General features: G+C 43.0%; 1 protein-coding gene across 2 annotated transcripts; it reads right to left on the bottom strand.

Moving 5' to 3' along the window:
• Positions 1-1,337: 1,337 nt before the first annotated feature.
• Positions 1,338-15,872, bottom strand: LOC141389079 (uncharacterized). 2 transcript variants are annotated; one of them, XM_073960125.1, is made up of 4 exons: positions 15,648-15,872; positions 15,307-15,584; positions 9,589-13,648; positions 1,338-9,291 (listed from the first exon to the last, which is right to left on the bottom strand). In XM_073960125.1, exons 1-4 carry the CDS (start codon positions 15,650-15,652, stop codon positions 1,422-1,424), a joined length of 12,213 nt encoding a protein of 4,070 aa, XP_073816226.1. In that variant the 5' UTR covers positions 15,653-15,872; the 3' UTR covers positions 1,338-1,421. The 2 variants fall into 2 exon arrangements, with proteins under 2 accessions (XP_073816226.1, XP_073816225.1); XM_073960124.1 differs by having other exon boundaries at positions 1,338-13,648.
• Between the last annotated feature and the right edge of the window lie 9,505 nt (positions 15,873-25,377).

The raw sequence follows: 25,377 nt of genomic DNA, 5'->3' as shown, positions 1-25,377 counted from the left end.
TCGAGGATGAACCACCACAGTTTATAATGGATTATGTTGCGAATGCCATCAGGAACGCTAAATCATCCAAAAGCGTTGGGCCCTGACGGAATTTCCATGGTAATGTTGAAACAGCTGGATGAACCGGGAGTGGAGTATTTCACTAAAGTTCTCAATCTGTCGCTTGCCACCCTTATTGTTCCCGAAGTCTGGAAAATGGGCAGGGTGGTACCTCTACTGAAGCCAGGTAAGGATGCCAGCATTAGAAATAGCTTTTAAGTTGCCGATCATCAGCATGGATTCCGTAAGCAGCACAGCACGACAACTGCGCTGCACGCCATTACCACACATATTTGTCAAGGACTCAACCTGAGACGACCGTGCGATAGAACAGTGATGGTGGCGCTTGACTTATCAAAAGCCTTTGATACAGTCAGGCACTCTACGCTGTCGTCCTCGCATGCCACAGCTATCTGCGATAAACTGAAATGTAGGAACAAGGTCCTCAAGTCCCTAGCCGGCAGCACTTGGGGTGCAGATAAAGAAACCTTGTTGACCACGTAAAAAGCGATAGGTCGGTCTGCATAGCTTACCATGCGGCGCCAGTTTGGTCCCCGAATTTATGTGACACGCAGTGGGACAGGACGCCGCCCTGAGAACAGCAACAGGGTGCCTCTTCAAATCTACAGTGGACCATCTACTTGAGGAGGCAAAGATTCTTCCAGTACGACAACATAATGAGATACTATCGTTGCAGTACTTGCTCGGGTGTTACCGTGAGAGCCATCCCAATCACCGTCTGCTGGCCATCGATACACCCAGGCATATCAAGAAGGATATTCATGCTTTGGAGACGGCGGTCCAACTATATAGTAGAGAACCTCTAGATCAACAGGCATATCAGGCAGGTTTGAACAGCATTCACACGGACACAGTTGCTAAGACCATAAGCAATTATTGTGTGAATGCAGTCATCGGAGTACATCCCCCATCTATCGCAGCTGGAGAGCGTCAGCTGCCACGACAAACCAGAGTAGTTTTGGCTCAATTACGCTCGGGATATTGCAGTCGCCTAAATTCCTATGGGCGGGAATCGATCGCACCGTGCAAGACATCTGCCCAGTATGCGGCATGGCCCCGCCAAGCCTACTCATCTGACTCCAGTGGATCTGTGGTTACATCCCATCGAAGTAGCCACCTTCCTGGAACTGGAGATAGACCCAGAGCCAGATTGAACAGGAGAACGAACATAAAAGACATAATAAAACACTGTTACAACAACAACAAGTAACCCAGAGCGATAGGGCGAGAAGTTTAATCGCCGACCTGTTCGGAATTTCCATTTAAGGTCCCAAACATTTTTCAGATTTATAGTTTTTATATATTTCGAGCACAATTTCAACACAGATACTAATAAATTTCGGAAAAAATAACGAATTACATTATCGCTCACATTGCTCTCTTTGTCCATCCCGCTGTCTTTCAAGAGATCGTACTGCGCTGTAACCTGTCATGTTTTGAATTGCTTCATCTTTTGATATATTCAATTGTTGACTTCTATTCATGCCAGTGGTAGTGGAGGTAGCCATAGCTTCTCTTTCCAGAGCTTCAAATTCTGCCATTTCTTCGGAGTCCATAGAGTTCTCAGGTTTGTTGCATGCCACTATTCTTGGTGTTATATGCATTCGCTGATGTGTTGCTCCATGTACGTTTAAAGTATTCCCAGATATGGGTGTTCCGCCATAAGCTTCCCTTTCAAGAGCCTCAAATTCGGCATCTTCTGCCGACTTTGGACTTAAGGCGCAAGCGGTACGTGGTGTTATGGATATCTGCAGGCGTTGTTTTGCAAGATTTCTTATTAAATCTGCTTTAGATTTGGTGCTAAGTTTGGTTGGTAGTGGGGTTTGCATTGCATTCTTTTCGTATTCTTCAAATTCCCTAAGTTCGGTGTTGTTGAAGGAATTTCCTGCCACCGGACAAATAATTCGTGGTGTAATGGAGGTGTGCATTCCTTTGTGTTGCCTATTTGTTAAAGGTGTTGGCCCGCCTTCTTCTCTTTCCAGAGCTTCAAATTCTGCCAATTCCTGAGATTCCATCGTGTTGTCTTCAGGTATGCGGTACACTGTGCGAGGAGTTATGGACATTTGCATTCGCTTCTTTAGATTTTGACTCAATGCCATTCGAGCTAATGGTGTTCCCTGGGCATATCTCTCGAGGGCTTCAAATTCAGCCAATGTTGGAGATATCTGAGACTGATCCGGAGCTTCATAAGTCATACGCGGTGTAATTGATGTCTGCATACGTTGATAATCTGTGCTTGTTAGAGGCGGCCTTAGGTTTTGACCCAAGGCTAATGGTGTTCCCTGGGCCTGTTTTTCTAGGGCCTCAAATTCAGCCAACGTTGGAGATTCCAGAGACTTATCCGGTACTTCACAGGTCATTCTCGGTGTAATCGATGTCTGCATACGCTGATAATCCTTGCTTGTTAGAGGTGTCCGTTTCCCTTCCCGTTCAAGGGCCTCAAATTCCGACAATTCCCGAGATTCCCTGGTGTCGTTGGGAATACCACCCACAGTTCGTGGTGTCATAGTGATCTGCCTTTGTTCCATTTCTTTTATTTTCTTTAGATTTTGTTTGAGAGCCATGCGTGCCAATGGTGTTCCATGGGCATATTTTTCTAGGGCTTCAAATTCTGCCAATGTTGGAGATTCCTGTGAACGATCAGCTACTTCACATGTCATGTGACGTGGTGTAATGGAGGTCTGTAGCCTTTTGTAATCCTTACTTGTTTGCAGAGTTGGTCTGCCTTCTCTTTCAAGAGCTTCAAATTCTGCAAGTTCTGCAGCTTCTCGTGAATCCTCAGGTATAGTGCGAGGTGTTATCTGTATTTGCTGCTCCCTTTCTTTTATTTTCCGCAGATTTTGTTCGAGAGCCATGCGTGCTAATGGTGTTGCCTGGGCATACTTCTCTAAGGCCTCGAATTCGGACATTGTTGGAGATTGCATAGATTCATGTGGAATCGTCCGTGGTGTTCCATTTCTCGGTCTTGGTACTCCTTCACTTTCGAGAGCCTCAAATTCTGCAAGTTCTGCAGCTTCGCGGGAGTCTTCAGCTATCCTGTAGCCTGTACGAGGTGTTATTGACATTTGCATTTGTTCCTTTTCTTTGAATTTCCTTAGATTTTGTTTGAGGGCCATGCGTGCCAATGGTGTGCCCTGGGCATATTTCTCCAAGGCTTCAAACTCTGCCAAATCCGGTGATGCCATAGATGTCTGTGCCATGGCACATGCGCTAGGTGTTATGGAAACTTGCATTTTTTTCATTTCAGGTCTCATTGTGGGCGACTCTCTTTCTTGCCTCTCCAAAGCCTCAAATTCTGCTAGATCCATTGAATCCTCCGTTAGAGCAGATGCCATGCGAGGTGTTATGGACATTTGCATTCTTGCATTTCTAGGAGATTGTAATCTTCGGGGAAATGGACTTCGTCGTTGTATTGCTGTTAGTGGTGTACCTTCCGAAAGGGGTTTTAGGGTTTTCGTTTCTAACGCAGAATCGGTTGCGGGAGTAGCAGACATTTGTAGCCTTTGTCCCCGAGGTGGTCTCTTTATTCCCCGTGGAGTTTGTTTTTGTGTAACTGGAGATCTTGGTACTACTTTGGGTATGACAGGTGTGGCGGATAGTCTTCTGGCGGAAGAAGTTATCTTTCCAGAACGTCCCAATGTCTTTGAAGCCATTAAAGATGATTCTCTGCCATATTTTTCCAATGCTTCGAATTCTGCCAAAGAGTCTTGCAGCATTGATGTTCTAGTTGGCCGTGGTGTTAGGGAAATTCTTTCGGCGGGAGTTATTTGTTGCCGTTTCTTTGAGGTAGGAGATCGAGTCTGGGCCAAACTTCTGGGCATTTGACTTTGTGGAGTTGCCCTTTCACATTTTTCCAGAGCCTCAAATTCAGCCAAGGAATCTTCGGGTATTGTGTCATTGGCGGAACGTGGAGTCAAAGACATTTGCATTCTTTGTTTGGCCGATTCCAAAGGAGTTCTTTTGATGGCAACCCCCCTTTCTTCTTTTTGTGTAGGCGTCATGGAGAGTTGTCGCCTGCGAATTTCTTTCCGACTTCTTTCCATGTCTGAACTCATATCAGTTGGCATGGAAATATCTTCCAAGTGGTCCAGTGTTGTATCCCTACTCAAATAAGCTTGTTGGGGTGAAGCTGAGAAACTATATAACCCGGAGGGCATTGTTATGTCACCAATGGCAGATTCTGATATACTCTGTACCAGGGGACATTGCCTTGGAGCTTTAGTTCTCGACATTTCGTCGGGCATTGAAATATTGTCAATATCAAGGGTATCTTGGAAATATGAAGCCCGAGTGGGGGAACTGAAACTATATAACTCCGGAGGCATTGACGTATCTAATATGGCACGGGCGGATATATCTGGCAAATAAGGTCTTGTTTGCTTCTCGCTGGTCATATCACATATAGCCATCTCCGACTTATCCGCCAGATATGCCTTCCTTTGTGGTGTTGAAAAGCTGTATAATTCCACAGGCATGGATATGTCGGCCAACTGAGGTTGCCAGGACTCTTGTAAGCGGGATCTTTGGCTCATATCCGTTGGCATAGAAATATCGCCAATATTTATTTCAGATTTATGCGGCAGATATGCACCTCGTTGAGGAGAAGTAAAGCTGTATAATTCGCCGGGCATTGATATATCTCCCAATGCAGGTTCGGAAATGTCGTGGAAGCGGGATATTTGTAAACGTGATGTAGTACCTTGGCTCATATCTGCTGGCATGGAAATATCGCCTATATCCACTGTGGACTTATCCGGCAGATATGCTGCGCCAAAGCTATACAATTCAGAAGGCATTGAAATGTCTGCCAAATCAGGTTGGGAGAGATCTTGCAAGCGGCGTCTTTGTGATTGGTAGCCAACTTCTCTGCTCATATCTGCTGGCATGGAAATATCGCCTATATCCATGGCGGATCTATCCGGCAAATATGCACTTCGCTGTGGAGAAGTAAAACTATATAAACCTGGAGGCATTGAGGTGTCTCCCAAATGAGGTTGAGATATGTCATGCAAACGTTGTCGCTCCGCTTGAAATCTATGATCTCTGCTCATATCTGCGGGCATGGAAATATCACCTATATCAATCTCAGACTTTTCCGCCAAATAAGCCTTCCGGTGTGGTGACACGAAGCTATATAATTCCGGAGGCATTGAAGTGTTTCCCAAAAGAGGTTGAGAAATATTCTGAAACCTAGCATCCCGGCTCATATCTGCAGGCATGGAAATATCACCTATATCAATTTCAGACTTTTCCGCCAAATAAGCCTTACGCTGTGGTGACACGAAGCTATATAATCCCGAAGGCATTGATGTGTCTCCCAAAAGAGGTTGAGAAATATTCTGAAACCTAGCATCCCGGCTCATATCTGCAGGCATGGAAATATCACCTATATCAATCTCAGACTTATCCGCCAAATAAGCTTTCCGCTGTGGTGACACGAAGCTATATAATCCCGAAGGCATTGATGTGTCACCTAAAGCTGGTTGGGAGATATCATGCAAAGGGCGTCCATGCGATGACATTGTGGCATCTCTGCTCATATCAGCTGGCATGGAGATATCGCCTATATCAATTTCCAAACTCCGCTCCGCTCGATAGGCACCCCGCTGGGGTGTGGAAAAGCTATATAATTCAGCCGGCATTGAAATATCTCCCAGAGCGGGTTGAGAAATGTCTTGCAAGCGGGTACTTTGAAGCTCACACCGAGCATCTCTACTCATATCCAAAGGCATTGATATATCTCCTATATCTATCTCCGACTTATCTCTTCGCTGAGCCGCGGTAGGACTATATAATTCCGCTGGCATTGATATATCTCCTATATCTATCTCCGACTTATCCCTTCGCTGAGCCGCTGTAGAACTATATAATTCCGCTGGCATTGATGTATCGCCGATATTATCGTCGTGAGTCGCATCACGAATTGCTTGTTTCATATTTTCAGATTCCAGTCTTTCCATCACCTGATGTCGAATATTTTCGATTAAATGCGAAGGTGTCGCCTGGAGTGTTACACCTCTCTGGCTGCTTTGTAGAAAGCTAGGTTCTTGCAGGTCACTGAGGGCACTGATGTCGTGCAGATCTTTAAATTTACTTTCATCGAATTTCCAGGCAATTTTTTCCCTGGGACTTTCCAAGGTTAGGGGACGGAAAGAAATGTCCCCAAGTGTTTGCGATTCCTCAAATTCTCCACTAGGAGGACCTCCTGTGGAGGTTTTAGCTGCCCATTCTTTAAGTTTTCTCAAGCGACTTGCGGGGGATTCAGCGGCAGGGGTTCTCTCTCTTGGACCTAAGGCGGCCTGTAATGGTTCCATGACCTTTATATCTTTTATTTCAGCCAATTGGCCCCGTTTTCTCATATCAGCAATTTTGGCCATGAGATTGGCATAATTTTCCTGCTGTTTTATTGTTTCAGGAGCTTGGGTTTTCAGTGGTTGTGGCCTAATAACAGATTCTTGAGTTTGTGCCGACTTCCCTCGTCTCCCTTGTTTTGGTGTTTCACGAAACATTTCCGGAAGCGAAATGTCTAATTTAGGTTCCGTAGTTTTCCCTTTCTTCTTTATGGGTGTCTTTTGCGGTGTTTTTGGCAACTCTGGCAAAGTCATTTCCAGCAAATCTTCTTCGGTAACCTCCTGAGGCAGTGGCAATATTTTTGGTGGTGTCCTCAATTCAATTAGCTGGCCCATTGGTACTTCAGGTCTGGGAGGTCTGCTTTGAACTTCTTTCCGAATCCGCTCAATGATATCCCTGGGTCTGGGAGGCACTTCCGAGGGTGAAATTGGTGTTGTATCAAGGAAACTGGGTTCATCAATAGCTTCCAATGCTTCTGCATCCACTGAGGTATCAAAACCTATTACCTTTTTGATCTCCTTTGTTTGTGAGGTTATGTTGCCCTGTAGATCCGAGGCCGTGGTAATGTGTTCAGTGATTTGTTGCAGCTCACCATTAACCATTTCCTGGGTTTCAGTTATTACCTCCTTTATGGTGTCATCACCTTGCTTTGTTATTTGGCTTGTTGATTTTTCACTTAGTTTAACACGTTTGCCAGGGGTAGTAATGTCCGGAGTGCTTAACAATATTGGGCTATAGTGGACCAGGGGAGTTTCACTCAACTGCGGTGTTTGTGGAGCTTGAGGTGTGGCTTGTTTTGCAGCCATAAGTTGTTGGAAACGTTCTCTGGGTGGTAGAGGTGTGGCCAATTGTTGTTGTTGTATTGTTGTAATCTTTTCCTGCAAATCCATGGGCAACTCTTCCGGTTTGGGCGCCATATGGGGACTTCTTGTGGGACATTCCATTTGTTCTAATTTTTCAAATTCTGCGATTTCATCCAAGATATCCTGTTGCTGATCCTGGCCTACTTTTGGTGTTATTGTAACACCCTGATGTATTTCTCGAGTTTCTGGTTTTATGGGAGTTTCTATGGGTGTTGGACGCGGACAAGCCTCCTTCATGTGCTGCAGAAATGCCATTTGTTCCGTTGTGGGTTTTGTGGTGGGTTTAAATCCGGGTTTTTTCTTTAGTTTTTCCATGCGATGCAACAACTTGTCATGTTCGCTCATGGCCTCAAAGGCGGCTGCCTCTGCCTCGGCCTTGGCCTTTTGGGCAGCTATTTTGGCGCGAATTTCAGGATTAAGGGCAGCGGTTTTATTTTTCAGCCCCGCTAACTTACGGGCATGGGCCACAGCAGCCACATAATCTTCGGGTAAGGGTGGCAACTCTTCGGGATAATCTATTGGCTCTGCGGCTTTTACTTCTGAAGGTTTTTTCTTGAGTACCAATTTTTTTCTTCTTCCCTTCAAAGGTAACTTGGCTAACGGCAGTCTTCCTTTAGCTGCTGCCTCTTTTTGTTGTTGTTGTTGTAACTTATATATGGCCTGGGCCTTCTTTACCATGGCCACATATTCTTTGGGGTAATTATGGGGAAACATTTCCGCAACTTTGGGAGAGGTAGGTTCAGGTTGTAATTCCTGCTTTATTGGAGTTTTCCTAGGATCCTCAGCCGGTGGTTCACCAAAAACATACGGCAAAGAGTGCCGTGGTGTAATAACTCTTTGGGGAGTCGTACTTTTTGGTGTCTGAGCAAAAGAAGGTGCACTTAGCTCCAATAATGCCTCTTCCGGTAAATTCTCAGGAAGCTTTATTCCCTTGGACAACGGCAAATGAATGCTTTCATCCAATTTTTCCTCTCTCAAACGTTGTTCGACCTGTTGTTTGATTCTGGCAATAAGTTCGGAGGGTTTTGGTGGTGGTGTCAATGGCTTATCAAAGGAGATATTGGCAAATGTGGGTACATCTTCAAATGCCAGATCATCCAAGGGCATATCTTCAAGTTGGCCAAAGGGTTTGATAAATTGAAAAGGCTGGTGCGGAGGACTCTGTAGATTTACCAAAGGCATATCACGCTCCATTCTCTTCATTGCTGTGGCATCACGGGTTTCATCCATTGAAGGGTGAGAAGGAGGAGGGGGACTATCAGGATTAGCCCAAGGTATGGGACTGAAGGTGGCTATGGGGGTCCCCTGCAGCATTAAGGGGGTTTTTATTTCGGTTGGCCTAATTTGTTGAGTTTGGGCTTCTTTTATCCGCCTGAAACGTTCCTGGGCGCTTAGCGGAGTCGATACGATTAAATCTTCATGGGGCTTTATTTTTTTTCCTTGAGTATCCTTGTGGGTGGCAAACTCCCCAATAAGTTTTTGATAAAATTCCGGATCTTCTTTGGCTGCTTCCCGATCTATTTCCGCCATTATATTACGCCTTTTGGCCTTGTGATAGCCAATGGCCTTGGGAGTGTCTCTGCTGAAGGGTGGAGGGGTCATTGCTTGAGCTGCCAACTGTTTTTCTGGAGCTTTTGCCGCCATCTGCCTCTCTAGTGCCTCAAATTCATCCAAGGTAGCATCTTTGTGGTGCCGAGGGGTAATCAGTATCTTGTGTAGAGCCATTTCTCTGGGATAAGCTGCCATTTGCCGTTCCAGGGCTTCAAATTCATCCAGGGAAGTATCTTTGACATGTGCTGCTGCCAACTGCTTCTCTAGTGCCTCAAATTCATCTAAGGAGGTATCTTTGGGGATAAACTCTTTCCCATGTGGAAACGCTTCTCTGGGACAAGCTGCCATTTGCCGTTCCAGGGCTTCAAATTCATCAAGTGAAGTATCTTTGGCATGTTCAGCCGCCAACTGTCTCTCAAGTGCCTCAAACTCATCTAAGGAGGTATCTTTGGGGGTAAACTCTTTCCTATGTAGAGTCATTTCCTTGGGACAAGCTGCCATTTGGCGTTCCATGGCTTCAAATTCATCAAGGGAAGTATCTTTGGCATGTTCCGCCGCCAATCGCCTCTCCAGTGCCTCAAATTCATCTAAGGAGGTGTCTCTGGGACAAGCTGCCATTTGCCGTTCCAGAGCTTCAAATTCATCAAGGGAAGCATCTTTGGCATGTTCAGCCGCCAACTGCCTCTCAAGTGCCTCAAATTCATCTAAGGAGGTATCTTTGGGGGTGAACTCTTTCCTATGTAGAGTCATTTCTCTGGGACACGCTGCCATTTGCCGTTCCAGGGCTTCAAATTCATCAAGGGAAGTATCTTTGGCATGTTCAGCCGCCAACTGCCTCTCCAGTGCCTCAAACTCATCTAAGGATGTATCTTTGGGGTATCTTCCGCTGGGACAAGCAGCCATTTGCCTTTCCAGGGCTTCAAATTCATCCAGGGAAGTATCTTTGGGTTGTACAACTGCCATATGTTTCCCTAAGTCTTCAACCTCTCGCCGAGAGGTATCCCTGGGGCATATGGGCTTATTAATTTTCAGGGAATCAGTGCCATGCCTTTGAGGAGATTTTAAAGAAGCTTCTAACTCATCTTGGGCTCTCGAGGGACAAACAATTTTCCCTTCTAGGACCTGTGGTTCTTCTTCTACTACTCCATCCTCTTCTTCTTCTTCTTCTTCCGCTTCTTCGGCAATGGGCAAATTAGCCCTTATGGCCTCAATCATACCCAAAACATCTGCAGATGGTTGTAACTTTCGTCGTCCCTCTGTAGATTTTCTTATTTTCTCCATTCGCTTTTGGATTTTTCCAAAGGCACTGAGCTTCTCAAATTCGGCTAATTCTGCTTGCCGGGCAGCTTCTTCGGCGGCCAGTTTAGCTGCCAGTTCAGGATTAAGTAAAGCTGTGGTATTTTTTAAACCAGCAATTTGACGGGCTCTGGCCACGGCCGCAACATAATCCGAGGGTAGTGGTGGAGGTTCCAAGGGATACTCTTCAGGGGGAATTTCTTTCTTTTTTGGTACCCCCTTTCCCTTGGGTTTTTTACTTATTTTCTTTTTGGGCACAACAGGAGGTGGTGGTTGTTTGGCAGCCATTTCCGCCGCCTCAGCTTCCTTTTGTTTCTGCAGCTGATATATGGCTCTTGACATTTTCACCATGGCCACATAGTCCTTGGGATCCTTGGGGTAGGGCGGAATAACAATGGTTTCCTTTTTTGGTGGCGGAACCTTTGTTTCTTTTGCCGGTGATTTGGGGCAAATGGGTTTTTGAGGTTTTGCGGGTGAAGAGGGAATTGCTGGTTTTGGACTTGGTTGAACCTCCTCCATGAACAGATGTGGCAGGGAGACGTCTAGTTTGGTTGGCCTTTCTTTTTCGGGTGAAAATATATCCATCTCCGGCATATCCACATCGAAGAGTTGCTCATCTGGTAAATTTGTGGGTAGGGGGATCTTCTTGGGACTCTGCATTCTCATGGAGATCTTTTTGGGAGGACTTTCCATTCTTGGTGGGATCATCTTGGGACTTTCCCTTGTCATCTGAAGCTGTTGTTGGACCTTTTGCCTTATGTTCTCTATTAATTCTGAGGGGGTTGGTATGCTAAGATCCCCCACCGGTGACCGCGGTGCCGTCGAAGGTTGTACAGTATCCGAAAGGTCTAGAAACTCTGGAGCTCCAATGGCATCAATGTTTTCCACATTTTCCTCCAGACGACCGGTTACCTTACCAAATGCATCAGTTTTTGTTGTAATTTTCTTTGTTGTTGTATGCAATTCACCATTTTCCACAAAGGAAGTTTCCAATACCTGCTCGTGTATCCTCTCTTCCAGGCCACTTTGATCATTCCGGCGTGTTGCAAAAGATTCTTTGTGAATTTCTTTAGTTCGGGGTTTGTCGGGACTTTGTAATGTCAGGGGGGTATAAACAAAGGACGGTAACTCTTCCTCTGTTTCCTCAACTTCCTCAGTTATGGTTTTGGGGATGATTTTGGGAGCGGCTTTCTGTTCTGCCTGCTGCTTTAGATGTTCCAATCTCAAACGCATTTCATGGGGCCGCAGAGGTGAAAACTTTATTAAATCCTCTTTGTGAAAGCTTTCCTCTTTTATGGGGGACATGGGTTGAATTTGTTCCAATGCTCTTTGATACTGCTTCGAGAATAACTCGCCATCTTGGGTTTTAAGTTTTCGGGCAGCAGGTTTCCATTTACCTTGTCGGGGGGTTTGACTTATTACCGGCCTGGGTAAACTTTCTCTTATGGCCTCGAGGGCAGCCAAGGTGTCTATTGAGGGTCTGAGGGCAGGTAATTTTCCTCTCTTCTCTCTTATACGTGCTATGCGTTTCTTCATTTTCTCCACGGGCGGTAGAGCTTCCTCCGCAGCCCTTTCGGCTTCCTGCTGGGCTTTCAAGGCTGCCAATCTGGCTGCCCTCTGGGGATTTAAAAGAGCCGATCTATTTTTATAACCTGCCAATATGCGGGCACGGGCAACGGCCTCCACATAGCCTGGAGAATATTCCCCCGGAGGATAGATTTTTTCCGGAGGTTCACTGGTAGCCGGTTTCTTTTTACCTGCAGGTTGTTTGGGACCGGCAGCTTTTTTTGGTATGGACGTTTTGACCGGAGGTTTCTTTTTTGGCTCTTTCTTAGCTTCCTCTGCCATCTGTTGGGCAGCCTTGGCCGCCTCCCTGGCCTTAAGTTTATATATAAGTTGGGCCCTCTTAACCATGGCCTTGTAGTCTTTGGGGTGTATGGGATCTGTGGGTATGACAATTGGTGATTCTGGAGAGGGTGGTGCAGCCACAGCTTTAACTGAGCATGCCTCCTTTTCAGTCTTAGGTTTAGGTGGTGTTATGGCTTTTGGTGGTGGTTGTGGTGTGCACTCAAACACATTGGGTAGTGAAGAGTCCAAATTTATAGGGTCTTCATCGATTTGAACTTCTTCTTGGTCCTTGCCGGATCCCACAAACATGTTGCGAAATTTATCAACTACCGCTCCAACCATGGAAGTTAAAAATCCCGGAGAAGCTTTATCCTGCTCTTCAGCCGACAATTCCAATGAATAGTCTGGTTGTAAAGCCTCTGGTACAGATATCGATAAATCATCTAGTTGGGGTGCAGATATATCTTCCACAGCCGGTTCTTCAATTGAACTCTCTTGCAGGCAAACATCATCTGGCATGGAGATATCACTTAGAGACAATTCTTGATCCTGACCATAATCCATATCTGCCAACAAATTGGGGGATAATAAATATTGAGGGACCCTAGGAGTTGCCGAAGCTAGGGGAGTATACACATCTTTCCTCTTGGGAGTGGCACAAACTGTTCCGGAAGATTGAGCAATTTCTTGTGGGCTAAGCGATTGTTGTGAAAGTTCTGCCAGTTCCCAATCGGCCATATCTTGAATTTCTTTTAGATATCCTTCCTCATATTCCGGCACATGTTCGTACTCTTCTTGCCTATGTTCAGGTTGCCTCAATGCTTCTTGACGTTTCAACAAATCATAATAACGGATTATGGGTGGTACCTCAAACACGGGACTTGGTGGTGCTTTTTGCGGGGGAGGGCTTTCTAAAAGTTGGCGTTGTAGATTTTCTATACGCTGCACTAAAGATTGGCCCACATCCATTGATTCTCTGGGACATTGGCTGGGTTGGGCTTCATATAGCCTTTCCAACGTTTCAAATTCAGCCAATTGATCCTGCACAGATGTCGGCATTAAGGTTGGTGTTAAGGTATCGACTGGGATTTGTGGCGGCCTTTTTGCCTCAGCTGCCGCTCGTATGGCAGCCATACGTTTTAAAATAGTTTCATATGTGGCACCAGATGATGGTTCACGGGGACTAGATGGCATTCTTCTGCCTTCAGCTTCTATGGACTTGATGGGTGTTGAACGTTTTGGCAACAGTTTAGGGTTTCTTGTTTTAAGTCCAGCTATTTGGCGGGCCCTTAAAATTGCCGCAGCATCTTCAGGATCTATATAATCTGGGGGATGTTGTGGCGGACATTCTTTAGTTTTGGTTTTCCCTTTTTTCACCAACTTTGGTTTTACTTCCCGTTTTGGTGTTTCTTCCGCAACTTTTTCAATGACAGGTGATTTTTCTTCCCGATCGTGGGCTATGGGAGTCCTTGTACGAGTCGATACCGGAGTTGGAAAGACACACATTAATTCATCGAAAGAATTACTTTCCGGTGGTTCATAAAATGAAGGTTCTTCATATTGTTCAAGCAATTCTTCGGGTAAATCTTCAATGCGACGACGAACTCTTGGAGTTGTAAGTTTAGGTTCACGAAGTGGGGTTTTTGCAAGTTGTTCATCAAATTGACCGTGATAATCGTCTTTATTGAGAATGAAAAAGGATTAAAGATGAAATGCAGGGGTGTTAACTCTGTGTGGACTTTATATGGAAGGTCAAGATATCATCTTATGGAAGACAAATAGGTATTATTCTTATATCGGTCCAGAAGAGTAACATGTCTTCTTCTAATAGAAGATAAATATGTCTTCTTATAGAAGACTCATAAGTCTTCATATGGAAGACCAATAGGTCTTCTATAGGTAGGTATTCTATAGTTCTTCTTATAGAAGACCAGTAAGTTTTCTTATTAAAGATCAATAGGTCTTCTTATAGAAGAGCAATAGGTCTTCTTATAGAAGACCAATAAGTCTTCTTTTGGAAGATCAATAGGTGTTCTTATAGAAGACCAATAGGTCTTCTTTTAGAAGACCAATAGGTGTTCTTATAGAAGACCAGTAAGTTTTCTTATTAAAGACCAATAAGTCTTCTTTTGGAAGATCAATAGGTGTTCTTATAGAAGACCAATAGGTCTTCTTTTAGAAGACCAATAGGTCTTCTTTTACAAAACCAATAGGTGTTCTTATAGAAGACCCATAGGTCTTCTTATAGAAGACCAATAAGTCTTCTTATGGAAGATCAATAGGTGTTTTTATAGAAGACCAACATGTCTTCTTATAGAAGACAACTAAGTCTTCTTATAGAAAATCAATGAGTCATCTATCGGTCTTCTTATAGAAGAACAAGATGTATTCTTATGGATGACCCATAAGTCTTCTAATAGAATACCAGTAAGTCTTCTATAGGTAGGACTTCTATCGGTATTTTTATAGTAGACCGACATGTCTTCTATAGAACACCAACATATTTTCTTATAGAAGACCAATAGGTCTTCTTATGGAAGACCAATAGTTCTTCTATAGGAAGGTCTTCTAGCGGCCTTCTTATAGGTGAACAACATGTCTTCTTATAAAAGAGTCATAAGTCTTCTTATAGAAGAACCATATGTCTTCCTTCTTATAGAAGACAACTAAGTCTCTTATGGAAAACCAATAGGCCTTCTTATGGAAGACCAAAAGGTCTTCATATAGAAGACTAATAGGTCTACTTATACAAGACCCATAAGTCTTCTTATGGAAGACCAATAGTAGGTAGGTAGGTCTTCTACCGGTCTTCTTAAAGGAGAACAACATATCTTCTTATAAAAGACTCATAAGTCTTCTTATAAAAGAACCATATGTCTTCCTTCTTATAGAAGACCAACATGTCTTCCTATAGAAGACAACTAAGTCTTTTTATGGAAAACCAATAGGCCTTCTTATGGAAGACCAAAAGGTCTTCTTATAGAAGACTTATGGGTCTTCTTATACAAGACCCATAAGTCTTCTTATGGAAGACCAATAGGTCTTCTTATAGAAGACCAGTAGTAGGTCTTCTTATAGAAGACCAGTAGTAGGTCTTCTTATAGAAGACCAATAGGTCTTCTTATAGGAGACCAATAGATCTTCTTATAGGAGACCAATAGGTCTTCTTATGGAAGACCAATAGGTCTTCTTATAGAAGACCAATAAGTCTTCTATTGGTCTTCTTATAGTAGACCGGCACGTCTTCTATAGAACACCAAAATGTCTTCTTAGAGAAGGCCAACAAGCCATCTTTTATGAGACCATTTTAATAATTTTTTAGTTTTTAAAAACTTACAATGATGCTCCTCCGGCGGCCTGGCGGGAATTTCCTGAGGATGGACTTGATAACGACCCAATGCATAGGTAGGCGTGTGGACCACAGTTCCCGGACTAGGCATATAACGAAATAATTCTGGTGAACTGGGAACATGATGGGGACTTAGACGTTGATGGTGTCCGGTCGGTGATCTATTTGGTGATCGGCCGGGTATATAACGACCATTGCCATGAGGTGAGGATTTCGCCTTTTCATGTAGGGCACGATCTAAGGATGAACAACGATCACGTCGTTCACTGGATGTAGAAAGAATAGATGAAAAATTTGAAACGAATTTGAGATTTTCAATTTGATCTCACCTCATTTTTTATGAAACGCAATACGGGTAATATTAATTTTATTTTTAACTGAGGATTTTGTCTCAAAATATCCTAAACTTATTAACAACGATTTTTATTAAAATAAATTTAATTTTATATCTTTAAAATTATTTTATAAATTTTTTCACAACAAATTTGAAAGTCGAAAAAATGTCAATGTAATTTTCGAAGTCGGTATAGCAGGGGAAAGGAATTCTCCAAAGTAGTTTCATAATAGTCTGGATTTATATTCGGCAACTTTATAAGGGTCTATAAAAGCACCCTTTCTTTTAGAAAGGGTCTATAGAAGCACCCTTTCTGCAAGAAAGGGTCTATAGGAGCACCCTTTCCTTCAGAAAAGGTCTATAAAAGCACCCTTTTTTCAGAAAGCGTCTATAAAAGCACCCTTTTTTCAGAAAGCGTCTATGGAGGCACCCTTTCTTGTAGAAAAGGTCTATAGAAGCACCCTTTCTTTTAGAAAAGGTCTATAGAAGCACCCTTTCTTTTAGAAAGGGTCTATAGAAGCACCCTTTCTTTCAGAAAGGGTCTATAGAAGCACCTTTTCTTTCACAAAGGGTCTATTGAAGCACCTTTTCTTTCAGAAAGGGTTTATAAAAGCACCCTTTCTTTCAGAAAGCGTCTATAAAAGCACACTTTCTTTGAGATAGGGTCTATAGAAGCACCCTTTCTTTCGGAAAGGGTCTATAAAAGCACCCTTTCTTTCAGAAAGGGACTATAGAAGCACCCTTTCTTTCAGAAAGGGACTATAGAAGCACCCTTTCTTTCAGAAAGGGACTATAGAAGCATCCTTTCTTTCAGAAAGGGACTATAGAAGCACCCTTTCTTTCAGAAAGGGACTATAGAAGCATCCTTTCTTTCAGAAAGGGACTATAGAAGCATCCTTTCTTTCAGAAAGGGACTATAGAAGCACCCTTTCTTTCAGAAAGGGACTATAGAAGCACCCTTTCTTTCAAAAAGGGACTATAGAAGCACCCTTTCTTTCAAAAAGGGACTATAGAAGCACCCTTTCTTTCAGAAAGGGACTATAGAAGCACCCTTTCTTTCAGAAAGGGACTATAGAAGCACCCTTTCTTTCAGAAAGGGACTATAGAAGCACCCTTTCTTTCAAAAAGGGACTATAGAAGCACCCTTTCTTTCAGAAAGGGACTATAGAAGCACCCTTTCTTTCAGAAAGGGACTATAGAAGCACCCTTTCTTTCAGAAAGGGACTATAGAAGCACCCTTTCTTTCAAAAAGGGACTATAAAAGCACCCTTTCTTTCAGAAAGGGTTTATAAAAGCACCCTTTCTTTCAGAAACGGTCTATAAAAGCACCCTTTCTTTCAGAAAGGGTTTATAAAAGCACCCTTTCTTTCAGAAACGGTCCATAAAAGCACCCTTTTTCTCAGAAAGGGTTTATAAAAGCACCCTTTCTTTCAGAAAGGGTTTACAAAAGCACCCTTTCTTTCAGAAAGCGTCTATAAAAGCACCCTTTCTTTCAGAAAGCGTCTAGGGTCTATAAAAGCACCGGAAAGGGTCAATAAAAGCACCCTTTCTTTCAGAAAGGGACTATAGAAGCACCCTTTCTTTCAGAAAGGGACTATAGAAGCACCCTTTCTTTCAGAAAGGGACTATAGAAGCACCCTTTCTTTCAGAAAGGGACTATAGAAGCACCCTTTCTTTCAGAAAGGGACTATAGAAGCACCCTTTCTTTCAGAAAGGGACTATAGAAGCACCCTTTCTTTCAGAAAGGGACTATAGAAGCACCCTTTCTTTCAGAAAGGGACTATAGAAGCACCCTTTCTTTCAGAAAGGGACTATAGAAGCACCCTTTCTTTCAGAAAGGGACTATAGAAGCACCCTTTCTTTCAGAAAGGGACTATAGAAGCACCCTTTCTTTCAGAAAGGGACTATAGAAGCACCCTTTCTTTCAGAAAGGGACTATAGAAGCACCCTTTCTTTCAGAAAGGGACTATAGAAGCACCCTTTCTTTCAGAAAGGGACTATAGAAGCACCCTTTCTTTCAGAAAGGGACTATAGAAGCACCCTTTCTTTCAGAAAGGGACTATAGAAGCACCCTTTCTTTCAGAAAGGGACTATAGAAGCACCCTTTCTTTCAGAAAGGGACTATAGAAGCACCCTTTCTTTCAGAAAGGGACTATAGAAGCACCCTTTCTTTCAGAAAGGGACTATAGAAGCACCCTTTCTTTCAGAAAGGGACTATAGAAGCACCCTTTCTTTCAGAAAGGGACTATAGAAGCACCCTTTCTTTCAGAAAGGGACTATAGAAGCACCCTTTCTTTCAGAAAGGGACTATAGAAGCACCCTTTCTTTCAGAAAGGGACTATAGAAGCACCCTTTCTTTCAGAAAGGGACTATAGAAGCACCCTTTCTTTCAGAAAGGGACTATAGAAGCATCCTTTCTTTCAGAAAGGGACTATAGAAGCATCCTTTCTTTCAGAAAGGGACTATAGAAGCACCCTTTCTTTTAGAAAGGGACTATAGAAGCACCCTTTCTTTCAAAAAGGGACTATAGAAGCACCCTTTCTTTCAGAAAGGGACTATAGAAGCACCCTTTCTTTCAAAAAGGGACTATAGAAGCACCCTTTCTTTCAGAAAGGGTTTATAAAAGCACCCTTTCTTTCAGAAAGGGACTATAGAAGCACCCTTTCTTTCAAAAAGGGACTATAGAAGCACCCTTTCTTTCAGAAAGGGACTATAGAAGCACCCTTTCTTTTAGAAAGGCACTATAGAAGCACCCTTTCTTTCAGAAAGGGACTATAGAAGCACCCTTTCTTTCAAAAAGGGACTATAGAAGCACCCTTTCTTTCAGAAAGGGACTATAGAAGCACCCTTTCTTTCAGAAAGGGACTATAGAAGCACCCTTTCTTTCAGAAAGGGACTATAGAAGCACCCTTTCTTTCAGAAAGGGACTATAGAAGCACCCTTTCTTTCAGAAAGGGACTATAGAAGCACCCTTTCTTTCAGAAAGGGACTATAGAAGCACCCTTTCTTTCAGAAAGGGACTATAGAAGCACCCTTTCTTTCAGAAAGGGACTATAGAATCACCCTTTCTTTCAGAAAGGGACTATAGAAGCACCCTTTCTTTCAGAAAGGGACTATAGAAGCACCCTTTCTTTCAGAAAGGGACTATAGAAGCACCCTTTCTTTCAGAAAGGGACTATAGAAGCACCCTTTCTTTCAGAAAGGGACTATAGAAGCACCCTTTCTTTCAGAAAGGGACTATAGAAGCACCCTTTCTTTCAGAAAGGGACTATAGAAGCACCCTTTCTTTTAGAAAGGGACTATAAAAGCACCCTTTCTTTCAAAAAGGGACTATAGAAGCACCCTTTCTTTCAGAAAGGGACTATAGAAGCACCCTTTCTTTCAGAAAGGGACTATAGAAGCACCCTTTCTTTCAGAAAGGGACTATAGAAGCACCCTTTCTTTCAGAAAGGGACTATAGAAGCACCCTTTCTTTCAGAAAGGGACTATAGAAGCACCCTTTCTTTCAGAAAGGGACTATAGAATCACCCTTTCTTTCAGAAAGGGACTATAGAAGCACCCTTTCTTTCAGAAAGGGACTATAGAAGCACCCTTTCTTTCAGAAAGGGACTATAGAAGCACCCTTTCTTTTAGAAAGGGACTATAGAAGCACCCTTTCTTTCAGAAAGGGACTATAGAAGCACCCTTTCTTTCAGAAAGGGACTATAGAAGCACCCTTTCTTTCAGAAAGGGACTATAGAAGCACCCTTTCTTTCAGAAAGGGACTATAGAAGCACCCTTTCTTTCAGAAAGGGACTATAGAAGCACCCTTTCTTTCAGAAAGGGACTATAGAAGCACCCTTTCTTTCAGAAAGGGACTATAGAAGCACCCTTTCTTTCAGAAAGGGACTATAGAAGCACCCTTTCTTTCAGAAAGGGACTATAGAAGCACCCTTTCTTTCAGAAAGGGACTATAGAAGCACCCTTTCTTTCAGAAAGGGACTATAGAAGCACCCTTTCTTTCAGAAAGGGACTATAGAAGCACCCTTTCTTTCAGAAAGGGACTATAGAAGCACCCTTTCTTTCAGAAAGGGACTATAGAAGCACCCTTTCTTTCAGAAAGGGACTATAGAAGCACCCTTTCTTTCAGAAAGGGACTATAGAAGCACCCTTTCTTTCAGAAAGGGACTATAGAAGCACCCTTTCTTTCAGAAAGGGACTATAGAAGCACCCTTTCTTTCAGAAAGGGACTATAGAAGCACCCTTTCTTTCAGAAAGGGACTATAGAATCACCCTTTCTTTCAGAAAGGGACTATAGAAGCACCCTTTCTTTCAGAAAGGGACTATAGAAGCACCCTTTCTTTCAGAAAGGGACTATAGAAGCACCCTTTCTTTCAGAAAGGGACTATAGAAGCACCCTTTCTTTCAGAAAGGGACTATAAAAGCACCCTTTCTTTCAAAAAGGGACTATAGAAGCACCCTTTCTTTCAGAAAGGGACTATAGAAGCACCCTTTCTTTCAGAAAGGGACTATAGAAGCACCCTTTCTTTCAGAAAGGGACTATAGAAGCACCCTTTCTTTCAGAAAGGGACTATAGAAGCACCCTTTCTTTCAGAAAGGGACTATAGAAGCACCCTTTCTTTCAGAAAGGGACTATAGAATCACCCTTTCTTTCAGAAAGGGACTATAGAAGCACCCTTTCTTTCAGAAAGGGACTATAGAAGCACCCTTTCTTTCAGAAAGGGACTATAGAAGCACCCTTTCTTTTAGAAAGGGACTATAGAAGCACCCTTTCTTTCAGAAAGGGACTATAGAAGCACCCTTTCTTTCAGAAAGGGACTATAGAAGCACCCTTTCTTTCAGAAAGGGACTATAGAAGCACCCTTTCTTTCAGAAAGGGACTATAGAAGCACCCTTTCTTTCAGAAAGGGACTATAGAAGCACCCTTTCTTTCAGAAAGGGACTATAGAAGCACCCTTTCTTTCAGAAAGGGACTATAGAAGCACCCTTTCTTTCAAAAAGGGACTATAGAAGCACCCTTTCTTTCAGAAAGGGACTATAGAAGCACCCTTTCTTTCAGAAAGGGACTATAGAAGCACCCTTTCTTTCAGAAAGGGACTATAGAAGCACCCTTTCTTTCAGAAAGGGACTATAGAATCACCCTTTCTTTCAGAAAGGGACTATAGAAGCACCCTTTCTTTCAGAAAGGGACTATAGAAGCACCCTTTCTTTCAGAAAGGGACTATAGAAGCACCCTTTCTTTCAGAAAGGGACTATAGAAGCACCCTTTCTTTCAGAAAGGGACTATAAAAGCACCCTTTCTTTCAAAAAGGGACTATAGAAGCACCCTTTCTTTCAGAAAGGGACTATAGAAGCACCCTTTCTTTCAGAAAGGGACTATAGAAGCACCCTTTCTTTCAGAAAGGGACTATAGAAGCACCCTTTCTTTCAGAAAGGGACTATAGAAGCACCCTTTCTTTCAGAAAGGGACTATAGAAGCACCCTTTCTTTCAGAAAGGGACTATAGAATCACCCTTTCTTTCAGAAAGGGACTATAGAAGCACCCTTTCTTTCAGAAAGGGACTATAGAAGCACCCTTTCTTTCAGAAAGGGACTATAGAAGCACCCTTTCTTTTAGAAAGGGACTATAGAAGCACCCTTTCTTTCAGAAAGGGACTATAGAAGCACCCTTTCTTTCAGAAAGGGACTATAGAAGCACCCTTTCTTTCAGAAAGGGACTATAGAAGCACCCTTTCTTTCAGAAAGGGACTATAGAAGCACCCTTTCTTTCAGAAAGGGACTATAGAAGCACCCTTTCTTTCAGAAAGGGACTATAGAAGCACCCTTTCTTTCAGAAAGGGACTATAGAAGCACCCTTTCTTTCAGAAAGGGACTATAGAAGCACCCTTTCTTTCAGAAAGGGACTATAGAAGCACCCTTTCTTTCAGAAAGGGACTATAGAAGCACCCTTTCTTTCAGAAAGGGACTATAGAAGCACCCTTTCTTTCAGAAAGGGACTATAGAAGCACCCTTTCTTTCAGAAAGGGACTATAGAAGCACCCTTTCTTTCAGAAAGGGACTATAGAAGCACCCTTTCTTTCAGAAAGGGACTATAGAAGCACCCTTTCTTTCAGAAAGGGACTATAGAAGCACCCTTTCTTTCAGAAAGGGACTATAGAAGCACCCTTTCTTTCAGAAAGGGACTATAGAAGCACCCTTTCTTTCAGAAAGGGACTATAGAAGCACCCTTTCTTTCAGAAAGGGACTATAGAATCACCCTTTCTTTCAGAAAGGGACTATAGAAGCACCCTTTCTTTCAGAAAGGGACTATAGAAGCACCCTTTCTTTCAGAAAGGGACTATAGAAGCACCCTTTCTTTCAGAAAGGGACTATAGAAGCACCCTTTCTTTCAGAAAGGGACTATAGAAGCACCCTTTCTTTCAGAAAGGGACTATAGAAGCACCCTTTCTTTCAGAAAGGGACTATAGAAGCACCCTTTCTTTCAGAAAGGGACTATAGAAGCACCCTTTCTTTCAGAAAGGGACTATAGAAGCACCCTTTCTTTCAGAAAGGGACTATAGAAGCACCCTTTCTTTCAGAAAGGGACTATAGAAGCACCCTTTCTTTCAGAAAGGGACTATAGAAGCACCCTTTCTTTCAGAAAGGGACTATAGAAGCACCCTTTCTTTCAGAAAGGGACTATAGAAGCACCCTTTCTTTCAGAAAGGGACTATAGAAGCACCCTTTCTTTCAGAAAGGGACTATAGAAGCACCCTTTCTTTCAGAAAGGGACTATAGAAGCACCCTTTCTTTCAGAAAGGGACTATAGAAGCACCCTTTCTTTCAGAAAGGGACTATAGAAGCACCCTTTCTTTCAGAAAGGGACTATAGAAGCACCCTTTCTTTCAGAAAGGGACTATAGAAGCACCCTTTCTTTCAGAAAGGGACTATAGAAGCACCCTTTCTTTCAGAAAGGGACTATAGAAGCACCCTTTCTTTCAGAAAGGGACTATAGAAGCACCCTTTCTTTCAGAAAGGGACTATAGAAGCACCCTTTCTTTCAGAAAGGGACTATAGAAGCACCCTTTCTTTCAGAAAGGGACTATAGAAGCACCCTTTCTTTCAGAAAGGGACTATAGAAGCACCCTTTCTTTCAGAAAGGGACTATAGAAGCACCCTTTCTTTCAGAAAGGGACTATAGAAGCACCCTTTCTTTCAGAAAGGGACTATAGAAGCACCCTTTCTTTCAGAAAGGGACTATAGAAGCACCCTTTCTTTCAGAAAGGGACTATAGAAGCACCCTTTCTTTCAGAAAGGGACTATAGAAGCACCCTTTCTTTCAGAAAGGGACTATAGAAGCACCCTTTCTTTCAGAAAGGGACTATAGAAGCACCCTTTCTTTCAGAAAGGGACTATAGAAGCACCCTTTCTTTCAGAAAGGGACTATAGAAGCACCCTTTCTTTCAGAAAGGGACTATAGAAGCACCCTTTCTTTCAGAAAGGGACTATAGAAGCACCCTTTCTTTCAGAAAGGGACTATAGAAGCACCCTTTCTTTCAGAAAGGGACTATAGAAGCACCCTTTCTTTCAGAAAGGGACTATAGAAGCACCCTTTCTTTCAGAAAGGGACTATAGAAGCACCCTTTCTTTCAGAAAGGGACTATAGAAGCACCCTTTCTTTCAGAAAGGGACTATAGAAGCACCCTTTCTTTCAGAAAGGGACTATAGAAGCACCCTTTCTTTCAGAAAGGGACTATAGAAGCACCCTTTCTTTCAGAAAGGGACTATAGAAGCACCCTTTCTTTCAGAAAGGGACTATAGAAGCACCCTTTCTTTCAGAAAGGGACTATAGAAGCACCCTTTCTTTCAGAAAGGGACTATAGAAGCACCCTTTCTTTCAGAAAGGGACTATAGAAGCACCCTTTCTTTCAGAAAGGGACTATAGAAGCACCCTTTCTTTCAGAAAGGGACTATAGAAGCACCCTTTCTTTCAGAAAGGGACTATAGAAGCAGCCTTTCTTTCAGAAAGGGACTATAGAAGCACCCTTTCTTTCAGAAAGGGACTATAGAAGCAGCCTTTCTTTCAGAAAGGGACTATAGAAGCACCCTTTCTTTCAGAAAGGGACTATAGAAGCACCCTTTCTTTCAGAAAGGGACTATAGAAGCACCCTTTCTTTCAGAAAGGGACTATAGAAGCACCCTTTCTTTCAGAAAGGGACTATAGAAGCACCCTTTCTTTCAGAAAGGGACTATAGAAGCACCCTTTCTTTCAGAAAGGGACTATAGAAGCACCCTTTCTTTCAGAAAGGGACTATAGAAGCACCCTTTCTTTCAGAAAGGGACTATAGAAGCACCCTTTCTTTTAGAAAGGGACTATAGAAGCACCCTTTCTTTCAGATGGGACTATAGAAGCACCCTTTCTTTCAGAAAGGGACTATAGAAGCACCCTTTCTTTCAGAAGCACCCTTTCTTTCAGAAAGGGAAGCACCCTTTCTTTCAGAAAGGGACTATAGAAGCACCCTTTCTTTCAGAAAGGGACTATAGAAGCACCCTTTCTTTCAGAAAGGGACTATAGAAGCACCCTTTCTTTCAGAAAGGGACTATAGAAGCACCCTTTCTTTCAGAAAGGGACTATAGAAGCACCCTTTCTTTCAGAAAGGGACTATAGAAGCACCCTTTCTTTCAGAAAGGGACTATAGAAGCACCCTTTCTTTCAGAAAGGGACTATAGAAGCACAATTTCTTTCAGAAAGGGACTATAGAAGCACCCTTTCTTTCAGAAAGGGACTATAGAAGCACCCTTTCTTTCAGAAAGGGACTATAGAAGCACCCTTTCTTTCAGAAAGGGACTATAGAAGCACCCTTTCTTTCAGAAAGGGACTATAGAAGCACCCTTTCTTTTAGAAAGGGACTATAGAAGCACCCTTTCTTTCAGAAAGGGACTATAGAAGCACCCTTTCTTTCAGAAAGGGACTATAGAAGCACCCTTTCTTTCAGAAAGGGACTATAGAAGCACCCTTTCTTTCAGAAAGGGACTATAGAAGCACCCTTTCTTTCAGAAAGGGACTATAGAAGCACCCTTTCTTTCAGAAAGGGACTATAGAAGCACCCTTTCTTTCAGAAAGGGACTATAGAAGCACCCTTTCTTTCAGAAAGGGACTATAGAAGCACCCTTTCTTTCAGAAAGGGACTATAGAAGCACCCTTTCTTTCAGAAAGGGACTATAGAAGCACCCTTTCTTTCAGAAAGGGACTATAGAAGCACCCTTTCTTTCAGAAAGGGACTATAGAAGCACCCTTTCTTTCAGAAAGGGACTATAGAAGCACCCTTTCTTTCAGAAAGGGACTATAGAAGCACCCTTTCTTTCAGAAAGGGACTATAGAAGCACCCTTTCTTTCAGAAAGGGACTATAGAAGCACCCTTTCTTTCAGAAGGAGCTATAAAAGCATCCATTCTTTCAGAAAGGGTCTATAAAAGCACCCTTGCTTTCAGAAAGGGTCTATAGAAGCGCCCTTTCTTGCAGGAAGGGTCTATAGAAGCACCCTTTCTTTCGGAATGGGTCTATAGAATCGCCTTTTCTTTCAGAAAGGGTTCATAAAAGCACCCTTTTTCAGAAGGAACTATAGAAGCACCCATTCTTTCAGAAAGAGTCTATAGAAGCACCTTTTCTTTCAGAAAGGGTTCATAAAATCTTCAGAAAGGGTCTATAGGAGCACCCATTCTTTCAGAAAGGGTCTATAGAAGCAC

The sequence above is a fragment of the Musca autumnalis genome, unplaced genomic scaffold (genome assembly GCF_047663935.1).
Source record: "Musca autumnalis isolate F117 unplaced genomic scaffold, ASM4766393v1 scaffold_1, whole genome shotgun sequence".
Classification (NCBI taxonomy): domain Eukaryota; kingdom Metazoa; phylum Arthropoda; class Insecta; order Diptera; family Muscidae; genus Musca; species Musca autumnalis.
Note: the sequence above shows the minus strand (reverse complement) of the source record. Positions and strands in the feature narration are given on the sequence as shown.